At 46.8% G+C, this 12,498-nt stretch overlaps 1 protein-coding gene and 1 long non-coding RNA gene across 3 annotated transcripts in view; both read left to right on the top strand.

Moving 5' to 3' along the window:
• The first annotated feature begins 617 nt into the window (after nucleotides 1-617).
• On the top strand, nucleotides 618-3,720 carry LOC144104956 (uncharacterized). Its single transcript, XR_013308665.1, has 3 exons — nucleotides 618-727; nucleotides 3,449-3,487; nucleotides 3,687-3,720. It is a non-coding gene; the product is annotated as an uncharacterized LOC144104956 (long non-coding RNA).
• A 5,403-nt stretch (nucleotides 3,721-9,123) lies between these two features.
• LOC144104955 (uncharacterized) overlaps nucleotides 9,124-12,498 on the top strand; it is a 29,338-nt gene continuing 25,963 nt past the window's right edge. The window contains exon 1 of one of the 2 annotated variants that reach the window (XM_077638185.1): nucleotides 9,124-9,203. In XM_077638185.1, coding sequence (XP_077494311.1) covers nucleotides 9,131-9,203 — 73 coding nt within the window. In that variant the 5' untranslated portion in view covers nucleotides 9,124-9,130. Of the gene's footprint in view, nucleotides 9,204-9,956; nucleotides 10,110-12,498 lie in introns of those variants that run through there. The other variant, XM_077638186.1, reaches the window with a different exon arrangement.

Raw genomic sequence — 12,498 nt, 5'->3', positions numbered from 1 at the left:
AGAAAATACGCGAATGTTTTAATAGCACAGAAATTTATACTAGAGACAGTGATCAAAGAGGAAGTGCAACGAAAAATATTTCGACCGCGCTTCAGAACATTACCTCAATTTGTACTTTAAAGAAACAATTTTTAATGAACTTTTATACAATTATTTTTTAAAAGGCTTCGAACGCATTGCCTTCACGCAGCGGCTTCATGAGACTCACCGTAGGACTAGCTGAAGAGTGCATGTTATATAAACTTCATATCTGTGCCAGGAAAATTTAAACAAATTACAACGTATGCTTGAAACTTTTGCTTAACCATTTAGTAGAGCCGGTTCGTCGATGCAATCTTTGAGGCATATTAACTACGGCGAAAAGGAACCAGACACGAGGGAGGATGATAAAGCACATGCCATAGTTCTCCGTGAGAATAAATTAGTTTTTTGCAGTTAACATTCCTCAATTCCGAAAAGCCACGAGAAATTACGAATCCTCCATGGACTGCACATAAAACGGTGTTCTTTAAATCTTCCTCCTCGTTTCTATAGTGATACTCTTCCGCGACGCCAGCATTCACCGTAAGTGGTGCTGTCGACGCCGCTGGATGAGCGCGAGCACCGGGTGTTCAGGATCGAACTGCCTGCCGCTCGTGACAGCCTACAAGCGCCTTTGACAGCAGCTGCGTCTCTCCAGCTCCGAGCTTCTTGGTTCTGAGTATCCGTCAAAGCTACGCAGCCATGAGTGAGTTGTTACTGGTACTCAGCTTTCCTAGAGCACGCTTGTGCGTGGCGCGCCGGATTGCAATCACGCATGCGTGTCCTGGTTGCACAACGCTTTGCACACTCTTTATGCCTGATGCCTAGCTTCCCTCTTCTTATTTTTCAGCGGCCGTTCTTGAGTTTAGCGTGCAATAGGACCCAAGAAACGCGCGCCCCATTTGAAATAAATTTGTTTGCCCAGATTTATCAACGGTCACTTGTCCAGGATGCACTTTTTCTTTAATTGGTTTTTGGGGAAAGGAAATGGCGCAGTACCTGTCTCATATATAGTTGGACACCTGAACCACGCCTTAAGGGAAGAGATAAAAGAGGGAGTGAAAGAAGAAAGGAAGAGGTGTCGTAGTGGAGGGCTCCGGAGTAATTTCTACCACCTGGGGATCTAACGTGCGCTGACATCGCACAGCACACGTGCGCCTTAGCGTTTTTCCTCCATAAAATGGCCTCGCTTAGCTTATGGTTAAGCCTAGGATGCGAAGCATACGTCGCTTGGCAAGCCGTACTTCTCGTTCTTCTCCAGTTTCCGTGGCTCTTTGTAACGCGCTTTGCGGTCTGGCGAGCCACCCTCTCCCTGGCCGACATATCGCTGCTCAACTCACTCAACGAATGCGTCGCCTTTTATACAATTGCGTGACGTCAGTATCTCCTAGCGGTAGGAGCGGGAGTTAGGCCGCCGGCGGAGGCTGCGCGTCCGCAAGCGAGCGCACGAGTTGAGCCCCAGCTTTCATAGCTGTTGTGACGTCATATCACGCGGTGCGCCGATGTATGTCAAGTGGTAGCTACGCGGCCGCGCGCGGCGCAGCAAGGAAGAGCTCGATTGTGCGGCTAGTATGCTTCGCATAAAAACGCAGCCGCCGCGGTCGGGTTCGAGCCCGGGAACTCCGAATCAGTAGTCGAGCGCCCTAACCACTGAGCCACCGCGGAGGTGCTTTTTTTCTCACTGCACGTAATTTTAGCTAGGTCTACTTGTATTCGCTCGGCGCGCTCAAGCAGCTAGTCTCCCTCAATTCTTTGTGAAAAAAGAGCGTCTTCTTTCTGCTTTTCACGATAGATTTAGCAGTTCACGACACGCAATTCCCAGCTGAGCAGCGTTTTTATTCTTTCTCGTTCCCATGGTCACGAACGAGTCTTTAGGCCTCAGATGCCGTATTACGTATAATCGCTGAGCTACACATGGTCCTGGCTATTCACGGTTCGGGCTTCTATTCGTGTTGCACATTAACCGAGATTAATTGTGGCGCTGCCCATTACATCTCATTGCTGAGAAATGGCCGGAGACTGGCAGTTCGGGCCCTGAGAACTGTCTTTTTCCGGCCGTTATTGTTTTTGGACCAATGCGTCCAGATGACATGGCATCCGCCACGACTCCGTGACAGTGGTCAGCCAATTTCAAAATATTAACGCGACAGAGTGAAGGAGCTCGTGCCGCAGAAAAGCCGGTATCGTGGGCGTCGTCGGCCGTGAGCAAAAAATGGCGCATCTCGGTGGACACCTGAACCGCGCTGTAAGTGGAGATTTTCCTTCCCACGGGCGCGGTACGGTGTCAAGCGAGAATTGTGACAGGCGTCATTTCCTTTCCTTAAAACCAATTTTCTTTTCATTTTGCTTCCCTTACGGCCCGCTTGGGGTGTCTACCGAAATATGTGAGACCGGCGTCCTTTCCTAAAATTGTCCAGTGGCCCACGCGTCGCGCCGAAAGGGCGATGGCGTTCCGTGCACTCCTTGGCAATGCTGCAACAGGCTAATAATTGGTTTTTTGGGGAAAGGAAATGGCGCAGTATCTGTCTCATATATCATTGGACACCTGAACCGCGCCGTAAGGGAAGGGATAAGGGAGAGAGTGAAACAGGAAAGGAAGAAGGAGGTGCCGTAGTGGAGGGCTCCGGAATAATTTCGACCACCTGGGGATCTTTAACGTGCGCTGACATCGCACAGCACACGGGCGCCTTAGCGTTTTTCCTCCATAAAAACGCAGCCGCCGCGGTCTGGTTCGAACCCGGGAACTCCGGATCAGTAGTCGAGCGTCCTAACCACTGAGCCACCGCGGCGGGTAGCAACAGGCTGTCGCGTCTCACTTTTAAAAGACGAAGCTTAAGCGTCCTCGAAATTTTTGGGGACACAGCGCTGATTTTCAAGGGCCAAATATTTTTTTGTTCTAGCTTAGGAACGATGTTGTACGTTGTATTTTACGGCCAGTAGAAATATTAGGCAATGACAATCACTAAAGTCTCGCACCTTCAATGTCCAGTCTGAAGTTCTCTCGCAATCACAACTAATATCCCCATTGAGTTGTGTGGTGTTTCCTATTGGCGGTTGAAGAATCGCGCTCGTGAAGAGAAGTGGACCGTTGTTACCAATGAATCAATTCCGTAGATGCTTGTAGGGAGTACAGTGCTCGCTTCATTTCCTTGACTGGACAAGCTGTACAAACGGTATACGAAACGAAAGGATTCTAAGGCGGTATATAACAAAATAGACGTGTGCCCGCCATACAGGTCAGGATCAGCTGAGCAGTTGATTTCCAGTCTAGGTCCATCGCTACTTGCACAGCAGAGTGCAGATATTATTGAAGGTGAAGCACTGCCGTTTAATCATGAATTGCATATAAGAGTGAATTGCATATAAGATTCGTAAACTTGGTAACCGTGTAGTGATCAGTAGTTATATTCTCCTCTACAATTCGCAGCTGAACCGATGTCCATGGTTTCTGAAATGGCGCTGGAGAGTAAGTTAGATCACGTTACATTATTTTCTTCTCGTTGTGTGCCATTAACGAGCCACAGCTGTGGAGGCCGGAGGCCGAAAGAGTCGTTTCAAGATAAAGAAAGTTTGAGCACCAGGAAAGACTCCTGTTTCCATAAAGATAACCTTACGTGTACGGCTTACTTGGGGTGTTTTTAAGACATACTTCATTTTCAATGTAGGTACAATCGATGACGGGGGGCAGCATGATGAAGGTAGGTATTTTTCTGATTAAGCACGTGTTCCACTCTTTTACCAGCGTTAACAGCCTTTTTTCTTTCTCATTCCTCTACATCATTTAAAATAAACAGGGTAAGTATACGTTTTGACTGTTCCAAGCACCTTATTCCAAACAGACTACACAGAATGCTGTTTCAAGCGAGGGCCGGCAACGAACTCATTAAGCCCTAGCGGTGCCATGCTGGCTTGAGCATGAACCTCGTACGGGGTTTGATCCTTTGCGGTGTCGGGTACCCCGCTTGAGGAGTGTGAAATACATAGCCCATAGTGCCGTTAGGCCCAGATTCCTTAGCGCCCCAAGCATTAGTTATCATCATAATAAGAACGAAACCACTTTCCCTTATTTTATTGCTGTCGCTCTCGAATACTTTACTGAAATCAATTTCGGTGGCAAAGTGATCAGCAAGTTTTGAGAATATCTCGCCAGGAGTATAAAATATTGCGCAGAACATCACGTATAAGTTTCTTGTGGCATGTTTACGCACAAGCCAGCAGCATGCATGCTCTTGCAATCTGCTCTTTCAAGGAACCTGACTTAGAGCTTTGGTCTCTCCTCATAAATTCCAGAGGAGATTTCAGAAAATACTGCTTTTGCGTGAACACAAAAGGAATGGTCATAAGGGAGTAATTACTCATTGACACCCACCCGAAACCCATACGGCTACAAAGGAAAGCTATGCAGCTTTTTCAGTAACTTTGTGGTTAGCGAAAAATTGTCCTCATCCGGGGTTTGAACCCGGGACCACATCTGCACCGTAGCAGTCACTCTACTAACTGAGCTAATTTCGACGCAAGCTTATGGTAGGGCGAGAGCGAATTGATCAACAACACGAAGTGGGAACTGCGTTGGTCAAATGTTCAGGGGAATCTCCCAAGGTTCAGTCGATCGGTAATAAGGGAGTAATTACTCATTGACATCCACCCGCGCGCCACCGTACAGCTACAAACAAAAGAAAATCTACTCCACCTTGCGGGATTTCCCTAAACAGTTGACCAACACAGTTCCCACTTCGAGTTGTTAATTCGCTCTCGCCATACCATAAGCTTGCCATCCCGGCTAGCTTGGTTGCTAGATCGACTGCTCCAGTAAAGCAGTGGTCCGGGGCTCGATCCCCAGACAAGGACGAATTTTTCTCTTATTATGAAGTTTCTGAGAAAGCTGTACAGCTTTCTTTTGTAGCCGTATGGCTGCGCTCGGGAGGATTTCAATGAGTAATTACTCGCTTCTTACAGATATCCTCCAACTTGGGGGATTCCCCTAAACATTTGAACGAAATGAATGGTGATGTGCGCTTAATCTCACTGGCAAATCTTAGCGCACGTCTTTTAATGTGAATGCATTAGTAAGGACATGAAGGCGAAAATTTCGTCGGCGTAGATAGCGTCGGAGTCTGCGTGTTTCCACCATGTCCGACGGTCTTAGGAAAAAGTTTTGATTATTGCAGTCCGCAAGTTACTGTTATGGGAATATTTCGAATCGGTAGCATGGTCTTTTATTGGTTTCTCATCACTCGCATTGAGCAGTTAAGATTGCCATAAAATCTAATCGGGAACGTTTTGGAAGAGAGCAAAAACGTTTATATAAAAAAAATGTGAGCGACCCGGCGGGAGATCAGCGGATATATTCTTTTATATAGGAAACATTTGCAATAAATGAAAAAAAAACCTGCGTTAAGTCTTTCCTGTTGAAAAATGGTTTTGCCCAAAATTCCGAGGTATGCACCAGCCAACTCTGGCAGGCGGTGTTCAGGGCATTTCACTCTCTCTAAGTTACATCTTCAAACTGTTCCCTCTGCCCTCCTCCTCTCTACCTGTAGTGGAAAGTAGGTAGACACCGGGCGAAAAACGACTCAGAAAAATGAAGATGATTAAGAAAACGATGACTAAGAAAACTAAACGCCGACGTGCAAAATGGCCTCCCGAAGATTAAACTGTAAACAAGTGAGGCTTGCTGGAATTATTCCTTGTTGCAATTGCTGAAGAACAACCTCGGCCTCGAGAGCATCATTAATGGCTGGGTTACTGGTCGCCACTTGATGCTTCAATGGCGTGTCGTTAAACCACTGCGCCAGTGCGTTGGTAATTGTATGAGGCCACATCACGTTCTAGTAATATAACAATTTTTGCATAAGTGAGCAGTATGGTTTAGAATACAGTGAGAACTGAAATAAATATGGGAGTCAATGACAATGAACATCGAACTCTAATCATTAGAGTCAGAACAAGCATAGACAAGTTGGTCCATCAGACTATTCGGCTATCGTCGCAGCCAGAACAGGCATAGAATCATAATATGAATAGACTGATCACTGTGAGAAGAACGCTATTGCATTTCCGTCGCATGAATCTAGTTGAGAGCCTTTGTTTTGTTTTGAAGCCAAAAGCTTCACTACGCTGGTCAACAGCGCGCTTCGCGCGAGCCGGCGTATGTCGGAACGCGAGTGACGTCAGGCACGGCGCAGGTTGCCGCCGCCGAATCCATCGCCTGACCTTTCGTTTCTCTCTCGCTCCCTAGTCACTACTGCGCATGCGCCACTAGTAGCACCGAGCACTAATGTTCCGTCGCAGCGCCACGCCTTCCCTCGAAAATCCAACTTTCAGTTTTCTCTTTCTTTGCCCCCCCCCCCTCCTTTACCCCTTCTTTACGGCGCGGTTCGGGTGTCAACCGAGATATGTGATACTGTTACTGCGCCATTTCCTTTCCTCAAAAACCAAACCAAACAAGTGAGCAGACGGCGTTCTTAGAGTTCATTGGCGTTGACAACTTCCCAAAGGCCGTTCATTTTCAGGAAAGGAAAAGTGCACAACCGGCTCCGTGGGTCAGTGGAGACCTCTATCTCGCTTTCGCTTTGTATATCCTGTAGCTGAGTAAATCCACATTACTTGAAAAAAGACATAGCGCAAAAGAGACGAGCACGGGAGGGAGACACGACAAAGACGAAGCGTTCGTCCTTGTCGTGTCTCCCTCCCGTGCTCGTCTCTTCTGCTCTACATCTTTTTTCAAGTATGTGTCACCAACTCGCCCAGCAACAAGTTTTATTAATACACATTAATTTTTTTTTGTTTTCGAGGGTCCCAGACTTAACATTTGGCCTGCTGCTCTATTTTCTCATTAAATAATCTCCACAACATTTTGTGTGAAGAGGGGTATTAATTTTTTTTAAGTCTTTTAAGCACCGTGCCAGACAAACACAAGGAAATAAGTTTCTTATTATTAGTTATTGAAATAAACCTATTTTTATGAACAGCAAAATCTTTTATGGGGTGCTGTTAACGAACACGTGTGTTTAAATTCGCTGGAGGTTGAGAGTTGTATAAACTTTTGCCTTGCCTTACTTTTATGGCATTTTCGATACCATGTTTAGGGTCGCCCATTCTTAGTGCGAACCGTCGAGTGCGCGCCCCCGCTGCTTTGAGCGCCACTGCGTTCTACACGCAGCAAAGTGGCACAGAAGAAGATGAACCTGGTGATGGTACTACCAGGAAGAAATGAATCGTGAACGAGACAAGTGAGGCACGAACAGCAAAATAGAGTCCTTAAGCAGTTGAAGCTTTGTACTAGCGGAGATACACGTCACTTCGAAAGCGCGAGGACTTCTGTAGATGTGCTTATCAACCTCGCTTGTATTCGCTCTATTGGAGCTAATATTTTGGTGTGTGTGGGTTGCTACCTCAGTTTTTTTTGTTTCATTCGTTGCTGATAGTACATAGCGTCATCTGCAACTTTGCTTCGATGCGTCCTCATATCAGACGCAGGGAAGCGGCAACTCACTAGCGTTTTCGAACTAAGAGTGTAAAACCCTCTACCTGCACGGCTCGTCTTTAAAAAAATAATTGTGCAATATTTCCAATTCATCCGCAGCATGGATTCAAAGTATTCCCCCGTTTTCTTTGGCTTCCTTCACATTTATGCCTTCACATCATCCTCAGCATGACTGCGCCCACTGCAGGTCCGATAACTCTCTCATATCTCTCCTATTAACCGAGTTCTGTGACAGCCATGGCCACCTTATCCCCGCACACTTCTTAAGCACACCAGCCCACGTAAATTGATGAAGCACCCTGCTACGCTTATCTTCTCTTGGTATACATTCTGTAGCCCTAAATGAAAATTGGTTATCTTGCCTTCGCCTTACATACGCAGCACAAGCCCACTTCTTCTTGATTTCCACCAGGAAGTCATTAGCGAGCGTTTGTTCGCTACCCACTGTGCCCTCTTCATGTTCCTTAACGCTACAACTACCATTTCCGACTGCATAGCTGGCTGAGTTTACTGAATTTAAGTTTAGCTATTTTTAACCCCCACCCCCACGTTTCTGCCCCTTAGGTGACTACTGGTAATATATGGCTTTTTATACTTTAATATTAAGGAAAACTGGTAAAATTTCATTCATGATATGAGGGAACCAGCCAAATTCGCTCCATCCTATTCTTAGTCTTCTAGATTTTTCTCCATTGTGATCTGTATCTGCGGTCACTACCTGCCCTAAGTGCACATTTTCTCTTAACAATTCCTGCGCCTCACTATGAATTTTTAACTGCGGTTGACTCACGAGATTGTTTAACACTACTTTAGTTTTCTGCCTTATAAGTTTAGATCGAACGTTCTGCACTGTCTCATCAATTCATTGATCACACTTAGCAACCTATCCACTAAGTGAGTGACTTACAAAACCATTGTCATCAGCGTATCCGAGATTAGAAAGGTATTCTCCATTAGCTCTCATTGCCAACTTTTCCAAAACCAGACCTAGCAATATCTTCTGTTAGCAGGAGGTTAATAGAACATGCCAGATCGTATCTCCCTGCATCGTGACCTTCCTTATTAGAATTTTATTTCAGGACTTATGCACATTCATGAAGTGTAATGTGGAATATGTGCACTATGGTGGTTGCCCAAAATCAAAGGATGACTTAATGTATTGGTCTGGGTCGGTCCGTAGACAACCGTGCGTAGGTGTTGCTGGCCGAACTTCTTCGCTACAGCTGTTAAATATGGTGTTTTTCTACATATGGCTTCCCACCAGGAAGGCTTCTGCTAGAGCTATGCACTGTAGAAATCTGCGTTATGAAACCAAAAATGTTTGCTGCAACGGGAAAGGGCAATAACGCATGATTGACTAGATGAGAACCGACAGCACTTATTCCACATACTTCTTTACTATCATCGTTACGTCATTCCATGCATTTTCCGACAGCGTTTCACCAAAACTTCCAAATTTTTACATTAAGGAAAGTATGACCATTTTGCGCTTCCCATTAACCATGCGCCTGCAGCTGACATGCGCTTCAGGTTGTGGAAAAGACTGCAAGAACTTCAGACGCTACGAACCACACGTTTGTTCGGCTTTTCTTCTCGCTACATTTCAGCCAGAAGAAGTTTGTGATGGCTTTGGGTCTTCTGCTGTTTCTGCTCTTGTCGGTTGGCGCCGTCTCCATCGTTCATTTCACAACAGAAGGTGAGCCACTTGATCCCTTTCGTTGTCAAATAAGAACTTCCTGTTTGGCTCTAACATCCACCCTAGCAGTGCAAAACAAGGTGTTATGATAGTTTACGCTGTTTTATGAACGGGTACTGCTCAGTGGATGATCAAGAGGCTGGTTCGATTGCCACCGTGGTGGTCGAATTTTCATGCAGTCTATTTTCTAGAGGCCCGAATACTGTGCCATGTCGCAGCACGCTAAATAACCACAGGCGGTCGAAGTTATCTGCAGCCCTGCTGTCACAAAATTCGGTGCATATTAGAGAAAAAACCGGCGCTGCGCGTAAGTAATCGCGCCCGCGCGCGGTAAAATAAAACAAAAACAGCGGGGAACGACCCCCGGAGAGCACGTAGCTTTGCGCGTGCGGCTGCCCTTTGCACTCACCTCGCCGGCGCGGCGCCAAAGTAAACATAGCCGCGCGCGGCGTAGATTTATCTAGAATGTCTGAGTAGTTTCTACTCATCGTCAACAGAGAGGGCGTGACATTGACTGCGCTAAAGTGAAACCTCTTCCCTTCGCTCCTGCGCCGGCGTCTTCGCATGCGAGAGGGAAGCAGAAACTTCTAGAAGGTGGCTTCCGCGCTCGACCAATGGGGTCGCGCGCCTGGCTCGAGTAGGAGGAGGAGTTTGTGCAGTTCATACTGCGTGTATGTGCGCGCCTGCTTTCGCGCGAACACCAAACAGACGCGGGCTGCGCCTATAAATGAGGTGCTGCTACCGCTGTCTGTTAGCTCGAGCAGCCGTTTAACCTTCCGAGAAGCGCGCCCGCTTGACTCCCGGGAGAACACCACTCGCCCAGCCACGGACCAGCGAGGCAACGTGTGCCAGTCTGCGGATCGGCCCCGTTGAGCTCCTCAGGTCGTCGGACTGTCGCAGTGCCCGGTGAACAAGTTTTGTTTTGTTTATTTGTCTCTCTCTGTGTTATTGCACTTTAGGTGCAGAGATTCTGTTGAATTGTAATCTCTCTCGGTTGTTACTTTGCACGAGTTGCATTGTTTCTGTAAATCACTTTGTATGTGCTCGTACGAGTGGTTGTGAAGTCCTCTGTATCCTCTCTTAGCTGTATAAACTTTGTTTTTTTTTGTGAACCTTTTGCTCTGACCCACTCTCAGGCTTGCGACCGGTGAAAGCTGGGCACCAAACGACCAATTCCTTTGTCACTTGGTAGCTGGTCTCCGGCTGAGCTTGTCACGCTGAGTGGAGGGCATCTCCTCTGTGACCGAGACCGCTACCCCCACACGCTCTAAGAGTGTTTGGGAGCGCACGCAAAAGTGCGCGAAGTGGTGACACCTGCTCTACGGCGTCCCTCATAACCTCAGTCACTTTGGGGCGTTAAACAAAAAAAAATCAAAACGAAAACAAACAAACGAAAATAAAGTTGGTTAGATTAGAATTGACGGAAATAACATGGTTAACTTCCATTTGCCCTTTGATTAGCTTCAACATATGGGTTTAGTTTGTCCGCAGAAGACAGCAGTGCGATTTGCCTGGAGTGGGTACAATTTTTCTAGATATAGCCTGGCCCACCTAGTTTATTAATTTTCTGTTATGCACCATGTAACCGTCTTAAGGCACACATAGACAATCTAAAACCGCAGTTAGCGTCGTGGAGCATGAAGATTTCGTACGCCGGCAGCTGGACGCTCAATCTATTCGATATCTACAGAACAATAATATTCCATGTAATTTTCGAGCCATCATGCGATACAATCTAACTTAACCCGTAGCGCGAGTTTTAAGGGATTTATGCATTTCTTAACAGGTCATGGCCGCTGGATGGGAAGTCATGACTGGTTAGTTGTGCACAACACCAAACTTCGCCTGGTCTATACTGCCCGTGTCTGCTCTCAGCACAAAAAAAAGGGACTCGCTACTTGTGAACCACGGCTGGTCTATACAGGCCGTGCATGCTTTCTGAACAAAAAATCATGACTAGGTACTTGTGATGGCAGCGATGGCGTAGAGGTACAGCGTCCGCCTCGCGTGCAAGAGGACCGGGGTTCGAACCCCGGTGCCGTGCAATTCTTTACCGCTTTTGTAAAAAAAATACACTCCGCGCGTCGACGGAACTGCATAAGCAGGCCTGGGGTGCGGCCTGATTTTGGTGAGCAGAACCGACAACGCACTCCCTCTCCTGAATAGGATTTGGCCACCCTGTGCATTACTAGCCAAAACATTCCATGAACAAACCAATTAACCCTCGGCCCTCAGTCCCCAGCGGCTGCGAAGGAACTGACCAAGGCGGCGGTCAGACCTGTGACGCAGTGGAGGGTGCTAAGATTCTCTGGCTCCGGACAGGCCGCCATTGGAATCTGAACCTAGCAACGTTTAACACTGGAACCTTAACCAGTGAGGCTGGCCTAGAAGTGCTGTTACATGAACTAGCGGGTATTAAATGGGATGTCATAAGGCGTGGTGAAGTTAGGAGGAAACGTGAGGCGTATACAGCACTAAAGGAGAGGCACATACTGTGCTACCGCGGATTAGCGGATAGACGAGAACTTGGTGTGGGATTCCTCATTATTAGGGATGTAGCTAGTAACGTAGAGAAGTTCTATAGTATAAATGAAAGGGTGGCAGCTATCGTAATTCGGGTTAATAGGAGGTACAAGCTGAAAGTGGTGCACTTTTACGCGCCTACATCTAGTCATGACGGACAGACTGTTTAAAGCTTCTATGAAGACATGAAATCGGCATTGAAGAAACTAAAACACAGTACACTGTACTGATGGGTGACTTGAATGAGAAAGTGGGCAAGAAGCAGGCGGGCGACAAGGCGGTAGGCGACTTTGGGACGGGTTCTAGGAATAGCAGGGGAGAGCTATTAGTAGAGTTCGGCAATAGAAATAGTTTACGCATCCTGAATACCTTCTTCCGGAAACGAGAGAACAGGAAGTGGGCCTGCAAGAGCCCTAGCGGTGAGGCTAAACATGAAATTGTCGTCATTACTTGCGCTCACCCCCGCATCGTGAAGGATGAGGAGGTCCTAGGAAAGGTGCGTTGTAGCTACCACCGAATGGTAAGGTCTCGAATCAGCTTAGACATGAAGAGGGATCAGAAGCTACTGAAGAGGAAGTCTATTAACGAGCTAGTCGTTTTAGGGAAAATAGAGGAATTCAGAATATCGCTGCAGAACAGATATTCATCTTTGACTGAGGAAGACGATCTTAATGTTCATACAATAAACAATAATTTGACAGCTATCATTAAAGAGTGCGCAGTGGAAGTAGGTTGTAGGACAGTTCGACAGGATATCGGCAAACTATCTAAG

Source organism: Amblyomma americanum, chromosome 9 (assembly GCF_052857255.1).
Source record: "Amblyomma americanum isolate KBUSLIRL-KWMA chromosome 9, ASM5285725v1, whole genome shotgun sequence".
NCBI classification, from domain to species: domain Eukaryota; kingdom Metazoa; phylum Arthropoda; class Arachnida; order Ixodida; family Ixodidae; genus Amblyomma; species Amblyomma americanum.
The sequence above is the reverse complement of the archived record's forward strand: the minus strand, read 5'-3'. Positions and strand labels throughout refer to the sequence as shown.